This window comes from Mesocricetus auratus, unplaced genomic scaffold (genome assembly GCF_017639785.1).
Source record: "Mesocricetus auratus isolate SY011 unplaced genomic scaffold, BCM_Maur_2.0 Super-Scaffold_100007, whole genome shotgun sequence".
NCBI classification, from domain to species: Eukaryota; Metazoa; Chordata; class Mammalia; order Rodentia; family Cricetidae; genus Mesocricetus; species Mesocricetus auratus.
In genome coordinates, this window is record NW_024429191.1 from 2,547,981 (window position 1) to 2,567,485 (window position 19,505).

At 41.1% G+C, this 19,505-nt stretch overlaps 1 protein-coding gene across 1 annotated transcript in view; it reads left to right on the forward strand.

Annotated features, from left to right (window-relative positions):
• Positions 1-19,505, forward strand: part of Grin2a (glutamate ionotropic receptor NMDA type subunit 2A) — a 422,446-nt gene that overhangs the window by 370,103 nt on the left and 32,838 nt on the right. The window contains exon 12 of the mRNA XM_005084556.4: positions 747-934. Within this exon, the coding sequence (XP_005084613.1) occupies positions 747-934 (188 nt within the window). The remainder of the gene's footprint in view (positions 1-746; positions 935-19,505) is intronic.

A 19,505-nucleotide genomic window follows, 5' to 3' on the forward strand; every position in this document is an offset into this window, starting at 1 on the left:
CTACAGCAAAGTTACAGTTACATCCAAGAACATATGACTGACAAAACCTCAACTATTCATCTTGTCTTTACATAAAAGTTTTTCCTATCCCGTGTGTGTGTGTGTGTGTGTGTGTGTGTGTGTGTACATACAAACATCAAAACATCAGAAAACTACTCATCAATATGCTAATCAAGGTCACTTCATAGTTACAGATTTTGGGTTATAGAATTTTATAACTTACTTATTTAATTGCTTACATAATTTTGATACCTTTCTATATTACTTGAGTCTATAAATGTTACTGTGTAATGATTTTGTAACATAAACAGCAAACATATTCATGTAAGTCTTTAAAACAAAAAGGCCTCACTCCTGATTAATTCCTCTTCGCTGCTTCATGCCACCACCTAGTTCTACCGTCCTTCAGTGGCTCATGGTGTTCTGAGGCAAACCTTTTAAACAGGCCACCATTTCCCCACTGCTGGGAGGTGCTAAGGACAAACACTTAGCAAACAAAAAACCTGCCTGTTTACTCACTTGGGTATATGTATTCTTCGTGTCTTAATTTAGCTGCCTCTTGTAAGTTGAAAAGAAAAGGTTCTGGCTTTTATCTCCTCATTAAAAATAGATCCTTTTATGACAAGGGGCTGGAACAACTGTGAGTCACTGTCTCCACAGTGTGAGGTGCTGGCATTGGCTGGGAGAGCAGGGCCCTGAGAAGGCACCTGGCCACCCCATGACTCCCTGGTGTCTTGTCATTTCAGGAAGTTGGACGCTTTCATCTATGACGCCGCTGTCTTGAATTACAAGGCTGGGAGGGATGAAGGCTGTAAACTTGTGACCATTGGAAGTGGGTACATCTTTGCCACCACTGGCTACGGAATTGCCCTCCAGAAGGGCTCACCCTGGAAGAGGCAAATTGACCTGGCTCTGCTCCAGTTTGTTGGTGATGGTAAGTGAGACCCTGAGCAACCTTGTACTTGACAACGTAAGGCCCAGAATGAAGGATGTCAACAAATCTCTTAAAATACCCAGGCTAGTCCCCTGGTACTTCAGAATGCAGATTTGTGTGACCCCCAAATATAGGCTAGATTCAGGACAATTGCTATATACCATTACATAACCGAGGTGCAGTGTGAGTCATCTTTTCATTGGTATGACAAAATACCTAGGATAAGCAACTTAAAGAGGGAAAAGATTATTTTGTCTTGTGGTTTCTGAGGTGTCCCTCTGTGGTCCCATTGCTTGTAGGCCTGTGGTGGAGCAGTGCACTGTGTGGAAGGCCTATGATAGAGGGAAGCTGCTGAGCCTGTGACAATCAAGATGTGGCAATGGAGTAGGACAATATGCAGCCTTCAAGGGCATGTCTCCAGTGACCCACTTCTTCCAACAGGCCTCACATCTAAGTTTTTCATCACTTCCCAGTAGCTCATTAGCTTATGAATCCATAAATGGGTTGTTGAGCTATTGTTAGGATTACAGCTCTCATGATGCAAAACCTCCAAGAATTCCTATCTCAGTGTCTAAGCATTCAATATAAGACTTTTGGGGTTGGGTCATTTAAGATCCAAAGCATAACATTCTATCTTCATTTCTGTTGCTGGAATAAAGCACTATGACCCAAAACAATATAAAGTAGGAAAAGGCTTATTTGACTCCCAATTCCAGTTCATCTTTGGGGGAGCCAAGCAAGAGCACAAGGAACTAGCTATATTACAATGAGTAACAGAGAGAGGATATTTCATCCTGGCTTGCTGGTTGCTTACACTGAGCTAGTTTTCTCCACTTTACAAAGCTCTGGACTGTATTTGTGAAATAGTACTACTCACACTCTTGGGTGAGTCTTCTGACCTTAGTTAACAATTGAGACTACCCCACACAAACACTCCCACAGGACAACCTGATCAAGACGATACTTCAGTTGAAACCTTCTTCCTAGGTCATTCTAGGCTGTGTCAAGTTAACGGTTAGAATTAACCAACACACTATCTAAGTCCTGATATCTGTTCCCTATATTCCAAATTAGAGAAGCATTCTTTATGGGTTTTGAATTAAAGGAAGACTTTTCTGGACCTACCAGCAGAGATTGCAAAGCACATCAGATTCCAGTAACATGATGATTCTCAATCTCTTGTGGAGGAATGAAGTAAAGGAAGTCTCCAGAAAAGGAAGAGCACCACCAGCATTCCACTCTTCTATGCCTAACACGCAAACTACCTGCAGTTCCTCTTCTTACAAATTTACATCCTGATGAGATGGGGGCTTTTGATCTACACTGCCAAAAGTGTTACCTGGGACTGCATTGTATTTCCTCCTGCCTGCCTTTCTCCACTCTATGGCCAGGTCTTGATGATTATTCTCAATGTTGTAACCAAACATCATACAATAAACAGCTTAAAGCCCAACGTGGCAGCAGGATTATACGACTGGACACATTGCATCTACACACAGGAAGTGGGGCTTCGTTATAAAACCTCAAGCCCTTCCTGATGACTCACTTCCTACATCAAAGTTCCACCCTCCTAGAAGATCCACAACCTTCCCCAAATAGTGTCACCAGATGGGGACCCAAGGTTGAAAGACATGAACCCGTTGTGTGCATTTCATATCTAGCCATAGCAGCTGGTAATCTCTCCACATCTCTTAGCATGATGAGATAGCTTTCAATATCCTGCCCTCCAAGCCATAGTTTCTATCTGGGAGGCTGATGCAAAGACAGGAAGCAGAATGCCAGCATAGAGCACAGGCTGGTACTCCCTCAGTACAAGACACAAAATCTCAGGACATAGGACAGAAGCCCCACTCAGAAATGTATGGGGCCTACAGTCAGACACATTGCAGACTGTGCCGTGCTGTGTATAGCTGAGAGGATAGAATAGAGCAACCACTGTAGTCAAACATGATATTGAATTGAGCAAAGGTTTATAAACATGTTGGTTTGGGTTTGAATGGAATTTATAATTCTTTGTAACTTTCTTTCTTGCTCACTTCACAAAACTAAATCCTTAATTTTTACAGTGACATCAAACATTCTAAATGTGCTTTATGTTTACCTCTCAGATAAGGACATCTGATTCTCAGGATTCCCTCCAGGGCATTTGTTTCTTCCTCGGATCACTGGTCATGTTCTCTGCTGTGTAACTGTGATTTGTGGCTATGTTGGTCAGCTATTGCTGTGAAATCCCAGAGGCACACAACAAGATGCCTTTACTCTTCTGAGGGAAGTGTAAATGGAGTGGACAAGCCTGGATTCAGGGTTGGATGAGTTTGATGGGGATGAAGTCAATGAGTCAAGTGTGTGACCTCCACACATGCATGCTGGTTATGGGCCTCAGGCAGGCTGTTACTAATCACCTGGAAGAAGGTATTTTCTTCACAAATAGAGCACTTTGCTGTGTATGGACATGTGGCATTTCTGCTTGGTCCCATGGTTGTCTTATAATATTCGCCTATCCAAAACAAGTCAGATGGCAAACCCCAAACCCAACATATTGGGCATATATTCCTTTATGGGAAGAGAAAGAATAAGAGGAAGAAATGCTGTGATGCCATTGGAACTTTGATGACAATTTTTCTACTCCTCTTCATAGGCTGACCTAGTGCCCACAGAACCTTGGCCATAAGAGACAATTGGTCAGTGAAGGGTTGAGTACATACAGGCATGGATGAATGCTTGGTGTCAGGCTAGATTTCCTTTGACAGGAAGTGTTTAAATGTGACGGGTATCTGTCAAATGAGAAAGCTTTAACTCTAGCCCTGCTCACTGTTGTTGTCACTCTTGTAGCATCTGTTATAAAACTAGAAAACAGGGTATGTCAGTTAACATACTTGATGCTCTACATATATTCTTCAGTTTATCTCCAGAATCACCTCTTCCTTTTTATTTTATAAAGATGGAAAGTGACATTCAGGGGGCTTGTGACTTCCCTTGCCTGTAAATGGTGATATCTCTACTTCAGGGAATTAAATATAGAAAGAATCCAGTTAAGCAAAAGTCCTGTTCTTTTTATTTTTCTAAGATGTCTGACAAAGTTGATTGGACACTTGATTTTAATAGACACTACAGGAAGAAGTGATTCAGTGCATATCTGAACTAAATCTGTGTTTGCTGTTCTTACAAATATTTCTGTAAAATTACCTCAGCCTCAGTTACTCATTTGTGTATAGGTGCAGATATATTTATATGATAAGAATGGAAAACGAAATAAGGGGATACATGTAAAGAGCATAGTTTAGCACAGACCCTGCAGCATAATATGGTTCAAAAATGTAAGCTGTCAACTCCATCCTCTCTATTATCATGATCATCATCATTTTAATAATATGTTCATCACAGTCACCAAAACCAAGATATCCTTCTTTAGCATTGTCATCATCAAACACCATCAACATCACCAACCACCAATATCCTCATCATTATCACTATCACCATCACCACCATTACTTCCCCACCATCTTCACCAACAATAATATCAGCATCAGGATCAACGCTATCATTGTTGTCGTTGCCACCACCACCACTACCACCACCACCACTACTACTTCATAATTCTAATTACATCAGCAACATAATCACAATCACTTTCATCCTCATATTGTCACCACCACATTACCATCATCTATATCATTAGCCTCAAAATAATTGTCATCACTATACCTCCATCATCATTCCCATTGCCACCATCATTTATGCCCTAGAATTAGTAGCAGAAATACCAACATCATGGAACCATTGGTTCCAATAATTACCATCATCATTGACATCACTATAATCACCAAGCTTATTTCTATCACCATTGTCATCACCATCTTTCTCTTCAACATCTTCTTTTCCCTCATCCACCATCACCATCCATGTATGATGCTCATGTTCAGTGCAGCTCAGTCAGTGATATATTAGCTGAACAGAGATCTCGTTCCCTGCAGCATTTGGAGATGCTCACATATAGAACATTAAGTTATTTTAGTTTATTCCATGGCTCAAGATGCTCACATATAGAGTATCATGTTCTTATAGATAGTTTATGTCCTAGCTTGAGATGTTTATGTCCTGACTCAAGATGCTCACATATAGAGCTTTGGGTTCTTATAGATAGTTTATGTCCAGGCTTAAGATGCTCACATATAGAGCACTGGCTTCTTATAGACAGTTTATATCCTGACTCATTGCTTTCCCAGACACACTGTTAGGGTTGGGAAATGTGTCTTTTCAGCTTCATCTTCAGAGGCCATCTGGAAGCAAAGACATGGCAGAGAAAATGACGTTGCTCCAGGGGGCATCTTAAGATAATCTTCCCGGAAAGCCATGTCCAATTCTGCATGTCTCTCTAGGAGTAAATACATGAATTAACACAGCTGCATAAATATTTCACTTATCTTATGCAATTTCAGCAGGATTAATTATGCTCTAAAATTAGACCTGTAAAGAGCACAGTGCCAAGCAGTACCTAATTATTATTCATCCTTTAGAATGGAGTGTTTATCTCTTGTTATAGAGTAGCTCCAGTGGACGATTATGAGTCTAATGAGTGTCAAAAGTATAAAAAAATTTACTAATAAGCTGTGTAAATATAACCTCTGAGTGAAGTGTTTGGTTATAGGAAGACCTCTTACGTAAAATCCACCAGTCACCTCCTTAGGAAGAAAGTTACTAATCTATGTCTAGAGATGCACAGAATCCCAGTAAGACTTTGTTTTCCTTCTCTTGTCAGACCATGTCCCCTTTGGGTCAGTAGGATGTGCCATAGGAGCTTAGTTCCCAGGTCAAAAAGCTTATTAGTACCTTTTGGTCCCATCAGTACCAATACCAAACATTTATTGAGGAATATCAATGCTGATCCAAAACAAAGGTATAATTGTTTTTGCTTCTTTTATTCAAGGCACTCACAGGTGGCTTACAATGTATACATTTAAAATACATAAATTTAAAATAGAAACATATTTACAATAATTCATCTATAAAATGTATGTAAAATATATGGACTATACACATATGCATTTTTATTAGACATCTTGGATAGACAAGAGACTCAAACATCTGTGAAACACTAGATTTTAATGAGATTGAATGGAAAAAATACATCATAACGAAACACAGAGCAGTGAGACTGTAGAGAAAGAGAACAGGCTAGAGTTCCTAGGAGCTTTGGTGATGTACTGACCCAATGATTAGTAAATTTCTGTGGTACTTGGTATCTCCCTGGAGCCTGAAAGATTATGTAATTGAACAGAGGTTTACTGAGCCTGGCACATTAAGAATGGTGTTTCTGCCATTAAGGTGAGGTGAACAAGGCAGTGCTTATACAGCTCGTGAGTTTGGAGATTTTTCAACATGATTCTGGGATTTGGAGGGGCAAGGAATATTACAGAGGTCAAAATCCTCTGGTATACAAAGGCCAGTACAAAAAGGCATTGAGAGGCCAGACACAATGTCATATACCTGCAATCCCAGCCTTGAGGATTCTGTGGCAAGAAGAAAGAAAGCAAGGACATGGGTATAGCACAGTGGAGGAACTTAAAGCATGCACAAGACCTTTGGTTCCATCCCTAGGACAACCAAAGGGAATGGAAGCATCAAGGGAACGATAGTGCATATTGTTTGTAAGTAAATGGTGCTTAGAATCTGGAAGAGAGCTGTCATTCTTGCAGACAACCCAGCATCATGTCAAGTACATCATATATAACCTGATAATGCTATAGAATGCCTCTTATCTATGCATTTGCAGTATAGGAAAGTGAGGCTCAGGCAGCAAAAAGAATCACCCAGGAGTCTTGGCTAAAGCAGAGATTTCATTTGAGAAGGCCTGAGATTTGTCATTTTTTAATCGTACCATTATGATCTTATTTCCTTTAAAATAGTGATTCTCAACCTGTGGGTCACGACCCCCAAAAGCCATCAGAAAACACAGATATTTACATCTCGATTCATAACAATAGCAAAATTACAGTTATGAAGTAGCAATGAATTAATTTTATGATTGGGGTCATCACAACATGGGAATCTGGATTAAAGGTCACAGCACTGGAAGATTGAGAACCCCTTCTCTAAAACATCGTGACCAGGCTGGAGAGATGTCACAGTAGGAACGCTGCTTATGCCAAGTTCCTGGGTTCAGTTCCCAGCACACGCATTTGCAGTTCACACTCACCTGTAACTCCAGCTCCAGTGGATCTGATGCCCTCTTCTGGCTGTTGCTGACATGCATAAGCATGTGCACATATCCACACAGAGATACACATTCACATAAATAAAAATATAACATCCTGGCCACAGCAGCCAGGTCACCTTAGCTAGCAGTATTTTTTTTCCAAGAAACATTTAATGTTTATCTATACTTGTTTGCACTTTGCTCTATGTGAATTTCCATTTAAACTCTGAAATGTGTTACTTGACCCCAGTACATGCTAGATCCACTGAATAAATGAAAATAAAAATACTAATAATCACATTAATATATCATCATAAGATTTTATACATTGTTTATATAGTATACTCTATTTTATTATGCCATGTTCAGGTACATAAAATAAATTTTACATGTGAAATACTTAGAAGATATGACACATTTCTGTTGTTTTTATATTTGTATAAATAAGGTCTGGGAGATGGCTCAGTCCATAAAGTCTATGGTGAGAAGGCATAAGGATTTGCATTTAATCCCTAGTGCCTGTGTAAAAAGCCAGTCATGATGGCACAAGCCTGTGAGCCCACTGTTGTGTGGTTACAGAGATGCAGATCCTGCAACTTGATGATAAATCACAAGCTGGAGGTCTTCAGGTCTCAGTGAGAGAACCTATTTCAAAATACAATGTCGATAACTCCTAAAGAACACTCCCACCACACACACAAATGTGCATGTACACCCTCATGCACACATGAGCCACACAGGTGTGAACAGGCAAATACACACAAACACACACAAGCAATAATATGTAAACATTGTGACCAAAGTGATTAATTTTTCTGGGACTCCCTCAGGCTTTAGTCTAGTTCATAATCCTTGTCATACTACATTTAAGCATATATGATAGTTGTCATCTATGAAATGTTGAATATATATATATGCATATATATACACATACATACATACATAATTTGTGCTAGATGGATGCACCTCACACCTCACACTTTTGTTTGTCAGCTTTGTGGTAATTGTTTTAAAGGTTCACCTAGATTGTACATGAATCAAAGGAACCACAGCTGTGTGCTGTATTAGTAATTCAAATTAGTAATTGTTGTAGCAATCTACAGCAGTTCAGCCCTATAGTCTTGGAAAACACTAACCCAGTATATTGATGTTCACAAATCTTGAAGTAAGTAATGTAACAGTAAAGGGATGTATGTTGAGATAACTACTTCCTGCCTCTAAGCCAGTGGTTCTCGGCCTTTTTAAATGCTGCCGCCCTTTAATACAGTTCCTCATGTTGTCATGACCCAACCATAAAATTATTTCATTATTATTTCTTAAGTATATTTTGCTACTGTTATGAATCATAATGTAAATATCTGATAAGCAGTATATCTGATATGTGACCCCCTAAAGGGGTCGTGACCCATAGGTAGAGAATCACTGCTCTAAATGGTTCAGTGTTGATATCCTCATTCCTTGTTTGTTGGCTCTTCTTCCTTTGAAGGACATGGTGGGGTGCTTTTGACAGTTAGGGACTCCCTGCTGCCAGCTGGAGTGCAAAGTGTTCCTGTAACTGGAGATGTTCTTTTTGCAGCTAATTAGGACTTTCATAAATTGCTCTGGGCCACTGGATGAGCTGCTAATATCTTCAACACTGCCCCGATCCAACTTCCAAGCTTAATCTCCTTGGGTGTAGCTGGACACCCTGCAGTGTGGCTGGTAATGACCACATATGCCTCCACTGTGAGGAATAACATAGAGGTCTTTTCAGGCTATTGCTTTGGCTGGTTCAGAAGGACATGGCCGTGTGGGCAAAGGCAGTCCCTATATGTCCTCCACCCCTAACTATCACTCCCAACGCATCTGAAATGCTGTCATTTGCAGTTTTAAGCAAACGTAGACTCTTTGATGCTGCCTCCATGAAAAATGGAATTCCTTTACCCTCTTCTGACTCTGTTTCTAGGTTTGAGTGTGGCCCATCCTTCATCCTTCTGCTCCCCATAAAGACTCCCTTAAAGGCAGGTCCCTTTGCTTCCAACGTGCTGAGCTCTGAGCTCACAGCATCCTGTGGGACTCAGCAATGCAAGCAAAGCAGAGGAGACATGATGAAGGCTCTGTAATTTTCTAGGCCTGGAACCTGAGTAAATTAATGTTTCAGAGTTTCAGTTTCCTCATCTTTAAATCTGAGCTGTTTAAAGGTTAAAAGTAAAACAAGTATAAGCTAATTTAATGAGTCAACACCAACGTTTAAAAGGACAATTGTAAGTTCCTTCATTCAAGAAAAATAGAAACTGTTTACCAAAATTCATGGACACAGTCAATGTAGTGTAGAGAGGAATTTTATAGCAACAAATGTCTACGTTTTAAGAAGTAAGGGTGACACAGTGGTAAGAATGCTTGTTGTGTAAGCCTGAGGACCTGGGTTATAATCCCCATCACTCACATCAGCAGCTTGATGAAGCTGCACTTAAACTTGTAACCCAAGCGCTGGAGTGTAGGATAGACAGCAGATTCAGTGACTGACACTTGTGGCATTTAAGCCCTCCCACTTACACACACACACACACACACACACACACACACACACACACACACACACGCACGGTGGTCTCAGAAAAACTAGCTTGGAGCCTGGAATATACTTTATGTGTTCTTATTTGGCCCTTCATGTTCTCTGTCCCTCTTAAGATACCTGACTCTGAGTCCCTTTAGGGTGGCCAACATTTATGTCCATGTTTGTTGAGCTTCCCTTTCCTTCCTTCTCCTTAACCACAGATGACCTCTGCATACCAGGTACTCAGTTTAATTCAATCAGTGAGTTGGCAGTATTGCAGATATATTTGCAGGGATTATTTGATCTATCAGATATATCCTCTGATCAATAAGTAATTTTTTCAAGGAAAGAAATTAGATGACCATATTATTCCCAGTTCCTGTGACCAATACCTGACAACAAGCAATTTCAAGGAAGGAAGATTTATTTTACCTCCGGCTTGAGAGGAGATAGTCCACTGTGGCAGGGGAAGGAAGCCTGGTGGCCAGCAGCTCCGTAGAGTGAGTATGTGTGGCAGCTTGCCCTCACATCCAAGTGTCCCAAGAAGCAGAACAAATTGAAGGCTGAAGCAGGGAGTGGTAGAAACCCTCTGAGTCATGCGATGCTGAGCAAATTAATTTCTCTGAGTCCCAGCTTTCTCCTCTTTAGATCAGAATTGTTCAAAGATTAAATGTTGAACCAAGTGTGAACTAGCCTACTTCCTTCACCTCAGCCCCACCTCTTAAAGGACCTACAGCCACCCACAAGCCGGGAACCAAGTTTCATGCACCTGAGGTTATAAACATCTACATTTAAACTATAACAAGTACTTGTAAGTAGAGAGATATGGGAGGTAACAATGGACCACAGTCTAATGTCATGTCCTCTGAACCTCTGTATTCACTGCAGGGTAGGAACATTCCTCCATTGTACATGTGTGTACAATAATGGCAAATAATCCAGGTCATTTAATCTTTCTAACGTAATTACCTTGATGCGCAGAATCAGCAAGGCAGTGCATTTCCTGGCTTTTATGACTGAGGAGGGTTATCAGTTGTTTTTTGTTTGTTTTGTTTTTGTTTTTGTTTTCCAAGACAGGGTTTCTTTGTGGCTTTTGGAGGCTGTCCTGGAACTAGCTCTTGTAGACCAGTCTGGTCTCTAACTGACAGACAGAGATCCACCTGCCTCTGCCTCCCAAGTGCTGGGATTAAAGGCATGTGTCACCAACTCCTGGCTGATCATTTGTTAACATTTGTCTCACAATGGGGACTCTAAAGCCAAGAAAGACAAAATGTGACCTTGCTTAAGATTGTATGGGAGTGGCAGAGTTTAGACTAAAACCTGGATTTCTTGTCTTCTAGGCCAAACATGTTCCAAATAAAACACAGGGGAAAGAAGCCATGTAGTGACCCCTTGCCTTGTTACTTTTGAGGAAGACTTGGTGCCTGTGACAAGAGCAAGGGAAAACAGGGCACAGCTGGCATAGCTATTTACAGCAGCCCACGTAGGATCAGGAAGCCACCAGTATAATGAGCAGTGCTGTTTTCAGGCCCTTCCCTCCCAAGGCATGGTGTGAACAGATAGAAGAGGTGTGTGGACAGAGAGCCTGCCCAGCTCTTCTCTGGCATCTCTAATGCAGCAATCGCCTGGCCCACACAGGGTCCTCAAGAGCACATGTGCTTACCTCCTCTAGCCCCTCCCCCTCTTCCTCTTTCATTTTTAGAAATCAGTTCTCTTCATCTCACTTCACAGCTTCCATGCAAACCTCCCACAACCATTCATTCCAGTCTCCGTCCCAAGGAAGGGTCTGTGAGTTCAAGCTGCTGCACCCCACCTTGCACTTCTGTTTTGTTCCTCACTGACGTATGGTTCTGCTCACTGTGATACCGTCATGAGAACCAGAGCTGGGAATGAGATGCACAGTTTCGTTTTAGACAGGCTTTCTGCTAAACTGGGTCGGAACTCCCACTGTGTTCCCCCCGCAGAATTCATTCCTGCAGTCCCTAAGAATAAAAAAAGGCACTAATGTTTCCTTCATAATTTCTGTGTGTGCACATATGCACGTGTTTCATACAGTGTATCAACCAAGACTTGTTTTCCAAATTCTCTAAGTTTAGACAGAAATCTGAGTGTTCCCACGTGAGTCAGAGCTCATGGTCTTTCCAGGCAGCTGGTAATTGGGAACCCACTTCTGACACTGTGCTTCCTCTGGGCTTGATCAGGTTAGGAAGTGCCCATGGCCAAGTCCTGCCCCTGTCTACTTGTAAAAATGAAGTACTATTGGGTGACAGGCACACCTGTGCATTAGGCATTAGCTGTGGTATTCCTCACGCTACAAGAGCAAGCTTGAGCAGCTTCAGTGAAAACTGTGCTGCAGAGTTGTACATGTTTATCCTTCAACCTTTTACAGAATAGGTTGGTGCCAGGTCTGGATTGTCGAAAGCCTCAGCCCATCTAAAGAGACATGTGCAAAGGAAGGATGGAATGGTGCATGGAGGGTGAGGAGGTGCAGAGAGTCCAAAGACCTCTTCTCCACACTTAAGTGACTTAACAGAGAGCACAGGAATCAGACAGAAACTATACAAAGACTGGCTCTGTTACAGGAAGGCAGAAAGACGAGAAGGAAGGACCAGATACGTGGGGGAACGGAGCAGAGCACAGGTCCATGATGGGGAAACAGAAAGTGAAAAGAAAGAAGAGGGGGATGGTGTGAGCCGAAGAAAAAAAGGAATGGAAAAAGAAGAAGAAGAAAAGAGAGCAAAGAAAGGGAGCAGCGGGGGAGGAGGGACTGGAGAGAAATTTGCTGAGTGGTTACTTTATATAATTTTTAGCTTGGGCATCAGGAAAGCAGGCTTGGTTTGTCCAAATAAGCAGTTAGCCATGTTGAAGATGAAAATGGAGCCTTGGAGCAGTCCCCAGCCCCTTTCTGGCTCCCAGCATAGACCGGGGTCTGATTCACCTTTGCCTGTGAAATGTGATCTGTGTCTCTGGCTTCCCCTGCCAGCTGTCCTTTCTGACACAGGTCCCCGTGTGTCTTCAGATGACTCAGCAGCACCTATGACATCCTGCATCCTCTGCCTGTTTAAAGAGATAGGTGCAAAATAAGGATGGAGTAGGGACTGGAGGGTGGGAAGGTGCAGGAAACCTAAGAGCCTCCGTATCTGGTGCAGATTCACAGACTCTAACAGTCACAGAGGGATCACTGTGTGCCACAAAATTTTCTAAGCCTCATATGCACTGGTTTGTTGAATCCTCACAACAAAGTAACAAGTAAGTTAAATAAGGTGTTCCAAACCACAGGGCTTCTACCAGCAGATCTGAGGGGATTGCCTGTGCCAAAGGTTCTTGGGCCTCCGCTTTAGCTATCTTGTGATATGTGACTGTTCTAACCCTCACAGGCCATTCATGTCCTAGGATGTTTTGCATGGAGATGGTTGAAAGCATAATTTGAACACAGAGCAGTCAAACCCCGGGCTTAGTCCACTTTCTTTTTGCATGGTGGAGTGGCATGTGTTACAGATGCTAACAGCCGAGGTCAAGGACAAGAAAGAGGCCTGTGCTCTCATTCTAGTTTTCCATGGTAAAGGAGACTTGTCTGTGCGTCAGGCCCTGGAACCCTGGAAATAGACCCAGACTAATTTTTGGGATCATTCAAGCCTAGCAGTTTTGGGAAAATTCAGGACCCAAAAACAAGAGATGAGAAGGAATGAAACAAGGACAGAATGTAATTAAGAGAAGTCAGATGTTTTGCCCCAATATAGGCATGCAAAGCTGCCTCTCCCAGGTTCACAAAGGCCTATTTTGGATGCGGGAATTTCTTGTTCCCCGCAGAGATCCTCAGCAATGCATAATCCCCAGCATTCTAGAATGTTATTGCTACTCGCTAAATGTGTTTTAATCAAATGAGCCTTCAAAGGCTGAACTGTTTAAATCACAACCTTTCTAACCAAGTTGTTGAGGACTAGATGTCACAGGCGAAGCATCCACTTTTTATTTGTTCACTGATTCATTCGTTCATTCTCTCATTCATTTTCCCTTCTAGTTATTCATTCAATGAAGAATTCCTCTGTCCTGGGGGTGGCTAGGAGTTTGGGTGGGGTTTTTTTGTGTCTGAATAAACTGTTTTAGATTCAACTACCTAATTTTTACTCTCCTGAGGTACTTTTATTTTTTCTCTATGCTGGCTCAAATACTCAATAGTTAAGAGTCTTTATTTGGAATAACAACTTTTAACATTTGGAGATATCTTCTCTGATTGGTGAATGCAATAAGTCACCCAACTAGGACCTGTGATGTCAAATCTTGGCCTCATGTTTTCTCCATCCTCCTTCTCTCAAGGATCCCCATTGACTTACAATAAGATACAGGTGATGGTGAAAACAGGAGGAATGTTGTCATAGGATCTCTAATCGTTAGCCTCATAGGAACCATAATAAAGAATACGGAAGGCTGTGAGTAGGGCGTGAATGGAAGTATCAGTCTTTAATGCTATGTTTTCTCCTCCATAAAGGATCAAAAATAGGCATGGGAACCTTTACTGTTACCAAAGATTTTAATTTCCTTTATTGGCTGTAATGATGATGTTAAAAATGATACAGGCATGGCTGAAGCTCCACGTTAAGGTGGAGAATGAGCCATTGATTGACTGAGGTCTAGAGCAGATTTTGAGAGACACCATGCATGGTCAGATTCCTGACTTGTATAGATGTAGTTTCATCAGAAACCACCCAGGAATTGTGACCCAAGAGCATTATTGATGGATGGTAGGCTGACTGAGCCTGATTTTCTCATGTAGATCTCCTTATTGTTCATGGTCAAAATGGACAATATTTGCATGCACAAAATTCATTTACATATGAACAGCTTCTTTGGTTCTACCTGTCTGTCTATCTATTCAAAGAGGGTGTTGATAAATGCTCATTTTAATGTCCTAGCCACTGAGTCACTTTGACTGTCTTATGATCCTACATCTGTACCCAGGGAAGACTATTCCATTCAGAAACAGTACTTTCAGAGAAGAGATATGTCAGTTCTGAGCATAGATTAGCAATAAAGGCCTTAATGGCTTCTTCATTGGCCTGTGACCAGATGGTGCCATGAAAATTAGACTTGTTTATCTCTCTCCTAATTTTAACCAGAGACACACTTGGAATAATAATGGAACAGTTCTTACTTAGGAAACAGATAAAAATCCATAAATATCTAGGAGGGTCATTGACTCTCCCTGGGGCACTGAAGTTCTTGAAATTTGCATCTGTGTGAGTTCCCCCTGCAAAAGTCCAAACAGATCCTTTGGTTTTCAAAAATCTCAGTATTATAAGTCTGACAGACAACAGGATTCAAAGAAAGACTGCAGCACCAAGCATGAGCCGACAAGCAGGGAATTACTTAAACTAGGGGAAGTCAAGTGTCAGGAGAACCACCAAAGGAGAAAATGAGACATGGTAGCTCTTGGTAAGTCAAAGGCAGTGTCAGCCTCGTGCAAGCCTGACAGAATGGGAATAGTGAACTCCAATCCTTGGCTCCATACTGTTCAAACACTTTCATTCAGAAGGGCAACGAGAGATAGATGGACAGACAGATGTAAAAAACCACACAGACCTACTACCTTCACATAATGTTTTCCAATTTGTATATCGCCTACCAGATCCAGTCACACAGAGTGCATTTCTTTAAATAATTATTAGTGATATACACATTCAGATATTTCTATGTTTACTGACTTTAAACATTTTTATACATGTACATTATCTGATAGTAATGATTGTTTTAATTTTGGGTCATGCTTAACCAAGGAAACATTACCTATTTTTGTTTGCTTGTTTTGTGGTATTGGGTATTGAGCACAGGGCCTCACTCACACTAAGCAAGTGCTCCACCACTGAGATAGACCCAGATCCTATTTTTCTTGCTTTTTTTTTTGACTATCTTTAAGTTTAAATTTAAAAAATTTAAAGAGTTTTATACATGAATACTACATTTATGTAATTTCTTACCTGTCCTCTCCTCTCTCAAATTCCTCCTGTACCTCCTCAACCATCTCTCAAATTCATGAATGGTTTTTCTTTATTATTGCTGTGTGTATATAAACATAACTTACCAGGTCCTTTTAGTGTTGATGCATGTACACACACATATGCTTATGGATGACCACTTGGGATTAGATAGTCTTATCAAGAAAGTCATCCCTACGCCGAGTGGTGGTGGCGCACGCCTTTAATCCCAGCACTCAGGAGGCAGAGGCAGGCGGATCTCTGTGAGTTCGAGGCCGGGCTGGACCAATAGCCTCCAAAACAATACAGAGAAGCTCTGTCTCGGAAAAACAAAACAAAACAAAAAAAAAAAGAAAGTCATCCCTAGAGACCAGTTCTCCCTCTTTCAGCAGCCATTAATTTCCTGAAGCTCTTTATCTAGGGTTAGAATCTTGTGAGGTTTCCCCTATCTGTATTGGAATGTCAACTTGGTAATGTCACTGAGCATGTCTTATTTACATTACTGTATTTTTGAGATTACATGGATGTAGCTATTGTGTCATATACAGAAGGCATTGTCTTGAAGCAGATATTCTAGCCCTCTGACTCTTAAACTCTTTCTGCCTCCCTTCTCTGATGTTCCCTGAGTTTTAGGTACAGACATCACATTTTGATGTATCAATCAGGGTCCTGTACCTGGTAGCCAGTTGTTCTCAGCATTTTGACCACCTGTAGCTTTCTACAGTGATCTCCAACTACTGCACAAAAGAAGCTTTGTTTTGATGAAGGGTGAGAACTACACTCTTTCATGGACATAAGGATGGGTGTTTAGAATACAGTTGGGAATTATACTGATTTAGGAATGTGACAATTCTCCTCTTGAGTCCTTGACCTCACCACTCATGGATAGTTTGCTAGGATTCCAGTATCAGGAATGAATTCCTTCCTATTTGGGCAGACTTACAGTCCAATTATATGGCTGTTGGTTAAGCCCAAATTATAAGTGACACTATTGCACCTTTGGAGATGTCTTCCTGGGCTGGTCATTATTGTCATTCACAGGCTTTATGACTGAGTAGGACTAGTCATTACTTTTCTTCCTTGGCAACATGCATAGAATTTTCAAATACCATGTGAGATAGTCCTCAGGGTGGAGGTAGTTCTAGCGTAGTACCTCAAAGTTCTGTGTCCAAAGTTGGTGGTGAATTCAGCAAAGGTATCTGATCATCAGGCTCTGGTAAGTAGCCAAGGGTAATAGCAGTGGTCTATATTGTCTGCAAACTCTCTTGGAACCCCCTGACCTATCACCCCTAGAGAGGGTTCCCAGGCCTAGAACTGGAGTTTTTGTTAGATAGTCTATGGCTTTTGGTGGGGGATCATTATCACCCCAAGATTATAACTTCATTTAAGCTACATGTACCTAAAATACATATAAAGTACATATGTATTTTTAAGTAAATGTAGTGTTTCCCTGTGACTTTTTCCAGCATCTTTAGTATTTTCTAATCTCCCCCTGCCCCAGTTAAAGTCCCCCTATTTCCACATTTTCTCTTCCATATCACTGTGCCCCATTACCCTTCTGTAGAGCCCCTCTTCCCCACCCCCATATTTTTCTGATGTTTAACATGTTGATGCATTATTTATATGATAATGATGGAAGAACACTTTCATGCAATTTGTAAAATTTTATTTGCAATGACCTCTTAGCTGTTACTGTCCCAAAAGCTTATTCCCATGCACATGGCTACAGATTATGACTCAATGTATCAGTTTTACATGTTGTTTTAGAATTGCCTAACTTTGAATTCTATTGTAAAATAGCAAAAAAATTTTAAATGAACCATCTGTCTATGGTTTATCTATTTTTTATGTAAGTTTTTGAGGCAGAATTCTAGTATGTACCCCTGGCTGGCCTGAAACTCACTAACTACGTAGACCAGGCTGGCCTAGAATTCACAGAATTTGCCTGCCTCTGTTTCCCAAATTCTGAGATTAAAGGAATGTGCCACCATGCCTGGATATTTTTAATATAGAATATTTAATGGAATTTTTATATCTTACTGTCCTTTTAAAAATCTGGTTGCAATATGTCATGCAAAAAGTCATTAATGTTGGCATATGTAATGTGTAGGTAGATTCACAGACTTTCAAATATGAGAAGTGGCATTTATCAGCCCATGATCTTGGAAACAACACTGGTGGCTACTATTCTTGTCTTTACGCTATGGACTCTAATGATGCCAATGGCACAATTCCTGAGAATACCTTGGTAAAACAGCAAGTACCCAGTAAGCTTGCTTGATCTCCTTACACTGCAATTTATTCAAATCCACATGTATAAGGTTTGAAAATACATTCATTTTCCTTTTTATTTATTCCTTTGTCACTTTGTATATAAATACAGTTAGATCATATCCACACATCCCTGTTCTAATTCCTCGGTCTCCCATCATCATGCTGCCTCCTCTTCCTCTTTCCTTTCCCTTTTTATTGTCTACTGATGTGTAAGATGCCATCTGCTGCAGCACAGGTGAAGGCCACAATGCTGAAGAAAATTGACTCTCCTCCATGGGCCATCAACTACCAGTAGCTCTTCTTCTAGGGGTGGGGCTTTGGGAGCCTCTGCCTCCTTCCTTGACCATGCTGAAATGTTGACTAGCTTGATCTTGTGTGGGTCTTGTCCCAACAACCACGACTGTGAGGTTCATGAGTGCTACAGCTCTGTGTATGTAGAAGACATTCTTCACAGTGATCTTTTCCAACCTCCAATTCTTACAGTCGTTTCTCTCCTGAGTCTCGTGTGTGTGTGTGTGTGTGTGTGTGTGTGTGTGTGTGTGTGTGTGTGTGATATAAATTTTCCATTTAGGGATAATGACTCCATAGTCATTTATTCTCTGCATGGCAAATTGTGAGCCTCTCTTTCTTTGAATCAATGTTCTACAGAGTGTGGCCTCTTGCCTATGACCCACTGATGGCCATGGCCACACATTGCCTAGAACTCTGTGCTACCAGGGCAGAGTGGAGCTTCAATAGCAGAGACCATATTGTCATAAAGCTGCATGTATTTACTAATTAGCTCTTTTCAGACAAAAGATTTCTGCCCTCTGGTTTAAATGATGAAAGGTGTGTTTTTTGAAATAATTCTAACAATATTGAATTTAATAAAATGTAGCATGTTCCCCCTTTACCCTTGAAGAAGTTTTCTTTTTTTTTTGTAAAGAAATCGCACACTAAGAAAGTTTTGCTCTCTCTTGGGATTTCTGTTTTCTTATACTTTTTTACGCTCCTCTTAACACCCCAAATGAAAGGCTATCTTGCATCTTTGCTGTGACACTTGGTCTTTTTTCCTTTTGATCACTGATGTGCATTCATTATATGGCACAAGCCCCAAAGCTTCAATGAGTTTTGTACATATGTGTATCTGCCACCCATTTAAGATGCTGAGCACAACCCAGAAAACGTCCTTAGGTACAAGTCAGCCCATATCCTGCCCTCCAGTAACTACCATTCTTCCTCCATGGTTGTGGGTTAGTGTTGTGAAAGTTTCTGTCCTGCCCAGTCCCATAGCTGTTCAGTCCCAAATAAATACACAGAGGCTTATATTAATTATAAACTGGCCTAATACTCATACTTCTTATTGACTAGCCTTCTCTTAATTATTAGCCTATAACTATTAATCTATGTATCCCACATGGTCTTATTTTTCTGGAGAATGCCTGGGTGTCCTATCTTCCCAGTAGCTACATTGCATCCCTTTCTCCACTCACTTCCTGCCTTCCTCTTCCCAGAATTCTCTTAGTTTGGTAGCCTCACCTACCTCCTGCCTGGCTATATCCTGCCTGTCCATTGGCTGAAATAACTTTATTCATCAACCAATAAGAGAAAAAT